This window comes from Astyanax mexicanus, chromosome 15, assembly GCF_023375975.1.
Source record: "Astyanax mexicanus isolate ESR-SI-001 chromosome 15, AstMex3_surface, whole genome shotgun sequence".
Lineage (NCBI taxonomy): Eukaryota > Metazoa > Chordata > Actinopteri > Characiformes > Acestrorhamphidae > Astyanax > Astyanax mexicanus.
This window is the reverse complement of record NC_064422.1, coordinates 32744373-32754044: the sequence shown is the minus strand read 5'-3', so window position 1 is coordinate 32754044 and position 9672 is coordinate 32744373. Positions and strand designations below refer to the sequence as shown.

The 9672-nt window shown below is 40.1% G+C and overlaps 1 protein-coding gene across 1 annotated transcript; it reads right to left on the bottom strand.

Moving 5' to 3' along the window:
- Window positions 1–2988: 2988 nt before the first annotated feature.
- Window positions 2989–7289, bottom strand: socs3b (suppressor of cytokine signaling 3b). Its single transcript, XM_007259292.4, has 2 exons — window positions 7151–7289; window positions 2989–5315 (listed from the first exon to the last, which is right to left on the bottom strand). Exon 2 carries the CDS (start codon window positions 5139–5141, stop codon window positions 4467–4469), a length of 675 nt encoding a protein of 224 aa, XP_007259354.2. The 5' UTR covers window positions 5142–5315; window positions 7151–7289; the 3' UTR covers window positions 2989–4466.
- Between the last annotated feature and the right edge of the window lie 2383 nt (window positions 7290–9672).

Here is a 9672-nt window from a genome sequence, read left to right as displayed (position 1 = left end):
TAAAAACACTGAACTAGTCACAGCCTGTGGAACGAGGTTGTGTAAATGTGTAACATGGCTGTTTACTCAGACTATACCTTTTACAGTTCCTAAAAAAAACACAATACATTACCACTACACCGTGAACTTATTTTGATCACAGCCAGGGAACCCTTTATGTGTGATAAAATCACAATACCGCAACTATTCTTTTAATGAATACAACTTTTTTCTTGTGATAGACTTTCATTGATTGGCCAATTCATTGATTTTTTTCAGGGTTTTGGTTTATGTCATTATTGTACTTAAAGATTAGTTGATTCAGTTGATTTGTGTGGTGGGTGTTGTGATGTAGTTTTGGTTAATATTAAAGTTTACAGTTTACAGAAATGAGCATTGCTCTATGTTATAGACGAGGTGTCTGGGGGGGGACGGGGACGTTGGATGGATAGATAAATAGTTGATGTTACCTTTTATCATTAGATTGGTTAGCCAATTAACTAATGTTTTAACATAAGAAGTAGATAGAAAGCTTCACAGTAGCTCCTTAGGTACAGCTGTCTAAGTGCTAGCCTTATTGTCCAAAAGACATAACTCCTTATTAGCACTCAATGCTCATATGATCTTCTTTATATTTAATGCTATCCTTTTACAGTGTCTTACATTTAAAATATATAAATGGGCCAATATAAATTTACATTTTTATACTAGTATTTATAAAAGTGCCCTATTAGTATTTTAACCAACGTAACATACTTATAAGCTTGATACATTTCTGATTGAGCTGTGTTTCTTATTAAGTGCACAATATATAAAAATACTTGCATTAGAAATAGATCTATAGAAATGTATTTGCAATATATTGGGATGCACTGGATCATCCACACGAGTGCAAATCCAAGTGTTGACTAGAAGGGTATAAATCCCCTTAGCATTGGGCAGTTAGACAGTGGAACTGCATTCTCTGAAAAGATAGATTTTCATTAAATACTTTTGGAACACAGAACTAATCATGTGACATCAGTAACTGACATCATTAATGCTCTAGTGTCTGAATGCAATCAAATACTTGCAGCAAAGTAAAGTTTTCACAGGATATAAGGGGCTGTTTCTAGTTCAGCATTATACCAACCCAAATTTCATTTTAAAAGTTAGATGAGCAGGTGTCTACAATTGAATATGTATAGACAGAAGTATTGGGACTCTTGCTCATTCATTGTTCTTCTGTTATCAAGAGTTAATGTAACTGTCTCTAGTGTCCAGTGAAGTCTTTCTATCATATTTCCAAGCATGATCATCACCTCATCCCCAACGTCTCAACTCACCCTCTTAAAAGGACTGGATGGAAGATCATTATTTCAGTGAACAGTGCTGAGGGCTTTATATTCCTCTAACCCTGGCCTGGCATTAGACATGGGGCAAAAATGCACTGGCACATCTATGTCAACATTCGGTACAGTGTACATCTATAATGATCTACTTTAATAGAAATGTATTGAGAGTTGATGGACTGTTTCTATTATATATTGTTATACACTTTGCATTGTTTTGAGTTTAATGTTCAATATTATCAGACTTTTCCTACTTTTCTACCCATATATACATAAAGACGTAATGCCCAACAAAGTAGATACTGCTAGCCACTTTCATTTCAAGCAAATTAATTGATTTCAGTGTCATATGTAAAATAAAATAAAATGTGATGCAAATAAGCACAAAATGATAATGCCATGCAAATAAACACCTGCTGCCTTAGATAATACTCAATTCAAATCGTCACAATGAAATCTCTAAAGCACTCTGATAGACTTGAGATTTGTGCTGATGCTGCATTGCTGTAATAATCAAATCAGTGCTCTTAGAATTCTTCTTCCTGTTACTTTATTACTAAGTCTTACTCAGAGGATAATGCCTTAACGATTGAGTGGGTAAACTGAGACTGCAAACAAAACAACCTAATTAATTACTCTATTGATCTAATCCCTTCAAAAACAATGCTCTATGATGGCATAGTAATAATTGCTATCTGTGTCTCAGTTATTTGAAAGAAACTGCTAAAATAAAAAAGGTTTAGAACTGCTCACAGAGATCCTGAAGTCCTGCCATACCATGCATCCAGCTGGACTTGGGACTCTAATCAAGACTATTCATTCCATTTTCTCTTTCCCATTAAGTGCTGCTTCATTAGCGACTACTTTCACAGTGTGTTAATTACAATTATAAGAACCAAGACATCTGATAACAGCTTTTACTTACAGTGCAAAATAATCGATCAGCAAGTAAGTAATCAATGATGCAGCATTAAGAGCTAGGAGTCAGGTCTTTAGGGCAGGGAAAAGGTCTGCAGAGTTTAAAAACAGCAGGGGATCCAGTCACACTAAATCCTTGCCTCTCCAAACAGCCACTTTACAGTAGAAGGGAAAAACAACTTTAGAGTTTTAACTGGGAGTCAATGTAAAAAAAAATAATTCCAAGTACTTTAGATCATGTAATTTGCACACAATGTAAAAAAAAAGCTGCAGATGCCAGATTCACATTATGTCTAAGAGTGAAAATGGCAAATTGGAGACATAAGGTTTTAGAAGTTGAAGACATTTTTTATGTGAACTGTTGCACTAGGATACATTTAGTAAAATTAGTCTGTTACGATGTGGGGGAAAAGCTATAAAGGAAGTTATTAAAGCTCTTAGGTGAGCTTAGATGCACTTTGGCTTTGAGCTGAAGAAAATGCAAAAGGTGACATCCTGTGAGAACGCACACACGCACAAAATATGAAGGAGGCAGTTCTTTGTTTATGAGAGGGAGGGTAGCTGTGGTATTTCCATCAGCATGTGTTTGTATGTGTGTGTGTGTGTGTATATGTATGTGTGCAGTAACAGGGGAAATCTCTGTTTTCTTCACAGAATGCTCTAACAAGAAAAAAAAGCACAAGTGTTAAACTGTACATGGACGGATGTGGTATTTGTAAAGAGAACACATTTTCTCAAGAAGTGAAAGCACACAGCAAGATCGATTTTGTAAAAATAGTACTCTTTAATATAAATTATTGAAATACTTTATAAATATAAATATGTGCAAAGTTCCTTGCTGCATTTTTTATTGTAATGCCTTTGTTTTCAGATATTCAAGCTTGCACTGTAGGTCATTAGACTAGACCTTAAGATCCCGCATCTTTATAAAAGACAGAGTACAAAACATGTTGTCCTCTTGTGGTGACACATGTAAACATTGTCGCTGTTGGACAAAGTACAAAAAAAGCAAGAACTACAAGGGGAACCATAAGCCCTTACATTGACTCACAATACATTCATTTAATTGTAGAGAGCATGTCCTGCTGAAAGAAACACTACGTCATTGTTATTGGATGAGGGTTATGAGGCAAGTCTGATTACTTCTTAGCACATACAGTACAGAACGAACGCCTCTGCTTTTAGAGGAACACAATCCTCCATGTCAAACTCCAGGACCTGTAAGTAAGCGTCTTGCATACTGTGCTTGGCTCTGCTTCACAGTATGTGAACTGTCAGCTCTTGGAAGTTTGTGTTGTATTATAATTTCAACAGCAGCGTGTTGTTCTAGAATTGTCTGCCATTTTCCAGCAAAACTAAAAAATGTTTACCTTGGTTCCTGTCGAAAACAAAGTTACAACAGTCCACCGAGTTTTCCTTCAGAGAGAAGTGTAAGGTAAGAGGCTGAAATCGCCTGTTGTAACAGGCCTCTCCTGTCTGCTTTGATCCTTCGATATTGATGCATTTTGAAACATCAGTCTTGTGTTGTGACCCCACGTAGTGGCCACTGTTGACACAGCGGTGTCTGTAGTGAGTAGTAGTTGTGTTCACTTCACCGTGCCTACTCATGAGGCGATTATGCTTGGCAAACCCCAGTGGAAACGTATATGTCATTGCAAACACCCGGCTCTGTGCATTCCCTCAAACACAGACAGCCAGAGGTCTGCTTCTAGCAGAGTCAAAATGTTAACGAGGGATGAAAAGGTGTGCGGGAGCTTTTCCTATGGCAGAAGGCTGGAACTCAGCCATAGCAGCACACTTAACTCTTGTACTACCCATCCTGTCACATTGATCTTCAACAGGGTATGAGTTTCCAAAACCAATCTGAGAACAAAAAACGCTGGGGGCTATAAGACGACGACCGTACAATCTGTTTTCACTCATGTCCATGACTCCTCTGCTGTCAGTTCAACAGTTCATACACACTTGTGCTGTCCGTGTGTCCATCACACACAGCAACCCAATGCCCACAGTTTACACTACAGAGGTCAAAGGCACAGTAGGCCACGGCCGGCCTGCAATACTGATAGATGCCAAGAGCTTTTTGGAGCAATGTACTTACACCCTTATTATTAAACTCTAGGGCTTTTAGCACTGCTCAAATGCTCTCCATGATCTTTTCATGGGCTTTTGCTGGTCTATTCCATCATTGCCCTCACAGTTCTGCACATATGGTCTGCAGCAGCACGCGCTGGCTATTTAGATGGGTGCATCATAGTCCTGGAGGAACTCTTGAAGCGTCTGAGGCAGCTGATCGCGCTTAGCAGATACATCTATGTGTCCGTTAAGTGTCCTGCGGCAGAGGTGCTGCAGGCTGGACATGCCGGAGGCCAAGGGCCGGAGCAGCTGCAAAGGAATCTTCTCCTCTCCAGAGTAGATGTAGTATGCACTCCCATCCACTCCACTGCTGCAATCAACGCTTTCCCCTTCAGCCTGGACTGCAGATGTGGTTGCGTCTGTTCCTCGAGCACAGGGCATGTAATGATGTATGAGTTTCAAGACACAATCAAACCGTGGCACAGCCTGCGAGCTCCGGGGGTCTGTCTGCAGGAAGAAGGAGCAGGCATCGCACTGGATGCGCAAGTTCTTGGTGCCCGTGGCCGTCTTCACACTCAGGGTGAAGAAGTGGTGGTGGTCCGAGCTGTCTCGTACCAGGAAGGTGCCTGGGGGCTGCTCGCTCAGCAGGGAGCTGGCCTCCTTGCCACTCACGGCGTTCCAGTAGAAGCCACTCTCCTTCAGTTTGTGCACGGCCGCCAGCACCATCTCGTACTGTGCCCCGGAGCTGAAGGTCTTGAAGCGGTGGGGGGACAGGCGCACTCCGCCTTGGTAGGGGCTGCTGCTCATGGCGCCGTCAAACCTGCTGTGCGTTACCATGGCGCTCTGCCTGCGCCCTGTCCCGCCCAGCCGCTGCTGGGGCTCAGGGTCCAGGGCCGAGGAGCCGTCCCAGCCAGGGCGCGCGTGCAGCGGGGGGCAGCAACACAAAACCCAGAGCTCCACTGCCTCCTCAACATCCAGAAGCAATAATGGCTCAATGGGTGAGGAATGCAGCTGAATGAGGGGAAAAGGAGAAAAAAAGTACATATGTTAGGCTTTGCACTGCTGCACATGTCAGAGGAGCTGGCGCCAGCTCGTGGTAATCTCTGATGGAAAACTTGAGACATCTGAGATGATGTGGAATTGAATTTATAGCAATTATTTAGCAATAATTAGGACTGACAACCAATGTCAAGACTAGTTTGTCATAAAAAAAGGCTGGTAGTTTAGCTCGTTAATTAACTAGCTCTTGACCAGCATAGAGTGTGTTTTTTTCTGAATGACCAGCTGGTGTTGAGTTGGATCTTTTAGCAGGGTAATAAACAGAAATGGGAGGACAACAATGAACAGAGTGAATGTGTGGATGCCTTGCAGTGTAGGCTAGCTATCTCCTCTTCTATCCTGCTTAATGCTATATAGCTATCCAGACAGATTAACTGGCATGCAATCGAAACTTTATCTTTAGTTAACTGCTGCACTGCCGATCATGTACACCTGATACAGGCAACACTTCGATCGCTCTCTGGCTTTTGGAGAGGCAGTGCATGTGAATGAGCTCCTCCAGTTTATTGTGAATGACCCAATTCCTCATTCATGGCAGAAGGGCTCTCTTTCTCGTCCTGAATTTCTCGTAAATCGAGTCTGTATGCTGGACACAAACACTGCTGGAGTGACTCCTTTCCCTCGAAACAGAAATATAATACTATACTATAATACCCTCTGGTATGAAAAAAATATATATATTGGAATTTTCAGAGTCCCTGTGGATATAGCAAACATTAGATTTTAGATTTGACTTCTTTTGATAATATTTTATTTTTATTTTATTTTAGTCAGTTTTAGTGCAAGGAAGCACCCAAAACATGCAAGGTAGGGAGAGATCTGTGGGACCAGAGATGAAGATCACTGATGCATTTTTACTAATCTAATAAGAGTGGTCTAACTGCACAAGGCAACGAAAAAAAAACACTATCTTTTTGTACGTTTATAACAAGAATGTAAGAATTTAGTAATAGAATATTTATACAGCCAAATATACTTCTGTACATATACATAGATTTTTTATGACCAACTTATACACCTCATTGTACTGGATATGGATATACCATGTAACATTATATGAAAGATAAGTAAATAAAGTAAAGTATAAAAAGATGAAATAAACATAAATTTGGTTTGTTGCATGAGGGCAACACTATGCCATAGATGGCTAATAATAACAACAATAGTAATAACAATAATAATGCAAGGTTTGGCTATAAAAAACACTAGGTTAAGACTATGTATTAACTAGTTTTCTTAAGCAGACCTAACCTAGCTAGTTAGATGGTTAGCTAGCTAACGGTTAACTAGCTAGATAATAAATAGTCTAACACAACAAGATCACAGGTCACACTGTTTAGTTTACGAGGTAAGATAATTAACTAAGCATTTGATTATTGGGTAACAGAATAAGTAACGCTAGTGTTCATCCAAAACGCTAAAAACACACATATACCATATATAACCTAGGTAACTAAGTTACATATATATCCATTTAAACCGCTAGCTTAGATGGTTAATTCTTAGTTAGTTAACTAGTACAGTTTAACAGATAGGGTTAGCTATCTTAGCTAACATGAACACTAGCACTATAACACTACTAACCTAGGATAGTTTGGTTAAGTTAGCTTGGTTTACTATAGAGGTGGGTGACCCAGGTCCAGAAAGTAAAAATCCATCCCAAGGTTTTGTACCAACTGCCTGGGCGGCTCTGTTGAGCTGCAGCAGAACCCTGGGATGGATTTTTACTTTCTGGACCTGGGTTACCCACCGCTAGACTTAACTAACAGCAAAACGGTTCGGGTTACCTTGAAAGTCTTTTCCGAGCCCAGTCTCCAAGTTAGGGTTCCAGGGGCTGTAGAGCTCCGTCTGAGATCCGTTAAACGGTGAAAAACGGCGGTAGAAAAGTGATGGAGTCGTGTTACTGTTGTACTGTTAGCTAGTTGTGTCTCTCAGTTTGGACTCTGTGAGCTGGAAACCCCTCTCACATCTCCCCCCAGGACGAGGAGGGGTAGTAGAAGTACTGTTCTCTTCACCGACTGAGAGCAGACTGATATTTTCTAACAGGCTCCACCCCCCCTTTTTTCCTGGAATCGAGCGCGCACACACACACACACTTACTTTCTCTCACTCTCCTGGCCGCCTGCCAATAAATATTCAGCGTGACCTTTTTCTACGGGACGATTCCTGGTATTGGCAGTCCTCCCTCCCCTCCCCCTTCCCAGCCAGACTCTCTCTACAAGGTGAAAAAGTTAAAGCGCCCTTGCAGAATTAGCTGCACGCGCATGCAACCCATCTATTTCACCATCCTTCTACATTTTAGCATTGATATTGCTGGCTTACAGTAGTCGTTTTTGTTTTTGTCTGGATGCTTTAAGGGTTGATTGACTCAATGCTGCCATAAAAGAAGACGTGCACGCTCTGCAAAGACCTAGTTTATTCTCAACTTTCTCTATGCTTCAAATAAAAAAACAAAACATTTTTTGTGCCTTGTTACACAAACCTGATGGTATATTCCAACTTGCAAAATGCAAAAAAAAATTCAGAAAGTAAAGGAAAAAATATTTTTTACTATTCCGATTGTGAGGGGCAGAGATGAAAAATTGGAAAAAAAATTGATGTAAACGTATTTCTTGCACCTTGCACTACATAAAAAACAAATAATGAGTTTTTACATAAAATTTTCTATTTTTGCGTTTAGCCTCAAACACTCCAAAAAATACATTAATAAATGTTGCACTGACAGTGTAATGCTTAGCAGTTTAACTTTCTGACTGTATCAAGCTAAAACCAAAAATAGAAAATTGGGTATAAAACTTAATCATCATTTTTTTCCATTCAGTAGAGTAAAGAAGAAATAGGTTTTCATACAATTATTTTTATTATCTAGTTTTTCATTTTAGCCTTTTGCAAACAGAATTTCAATAAAAATGAAAAGGAGAAAAGAGTCTTCTCTTTGATAATCCAGCTTGCAAAATGCAAAAATGGAAAAATCCGAAAATAAAGAAAAGATTAATTTTAAAAAAATCTGAAATTCTGATTGTACCAAATAATTCCTTTTTACATCCAATTTTCTATTTTTTGCATTTAGCCTCAAACACTAAATTAATTAACATTACACTGACCTGTCATGCCTATAGCACTATAATGTCATTTAAAAATAGGGCAGGTTGTACGCCGCCTACAGGCTGAAGAGTCACCTGCAATGAGATCACACTACAGACAATTGGCTGAATAAAAGAAACAGAGAGAGAAAAACTCTCTCTCTCTCTCTCTCTCTCTCTCTCTCTCTCTCTCTCTCTCTCTCTCTCTCTCTCTCTTTTCTTGACCCTTTTGTGATCACTGTGGTGCTTACTCATAAGAGACTTGGACCCATATCTCTGTAAAGCTGCCTTGTGACAACATTTGAATTAGAATTTAATAGAGAGAGAGAGAGAGTATAGGTACACATGGTGCAACATGGAATAACAATACAATAGACGAACAAGGTGCAAAAGTGTAACGAATGTGCAACATAAAGCTACAACAAATACAGTAAATACAACAGACCAGGCAATTTAACAGTCAGGACAGTGCAGTACCGATACAGGGCAAATGAAGTGTCCATAGTGTGGATAAGGTGCAGAGATATGTATCATACTGTAACATATAGAACATACATGATCACAGCAGTTACTGAGGTAGAGAGTTTATGGTTTTATGGAATGAAGCAGCAAATATTGCTGATAGGGATAGACATTGAATTTTTTTGTGTGTGTAGAGTGAAGGGTGGGTACAGTACAGTCTTATGCATAATCACTCATTCTAACGCATAATTGTGGCCATCAGTGAATTTTGCTTATCATTTTCAAGGGATCAGAGTCTGAAGGGAGAGTGGAGAGACACACAATCCAAGCTGCTTGAGGTCTAGTGTGAAGTTTCCACAATTAGTGATGGTTTGGAGAGCCATGTCATCTGCTGGTGTTGGTCCACTGTGTTACATCAAGTCCAAAGTCAGTGCAGTGTTTTACCAGAAAATCTTACAGCACTTCATGCTTCCCTCTGCTGACAACTTTTATGGAGGTGCAGATTTCATTTCCCAGCAGGACTTGGCCCACTGCCCACACTGCCAAAAGTACCAATTTCTTTTTTATTTTATTTCTTGTTTTTCTCCAATTGTCTCCCCAATTTAGACAGGCAATTACCCAACACACTCACTAGTAATGCCCCAACACCAGGAGGGTGAAGACAAGCGCATGCCTCCTCTGATACATGTGTACAAGTCAGCCACCGCCTCTTTTCGAACTGCTGCTGATGCAGCATTGCTGAGTAGCCAGCGCACTCGGAGGAA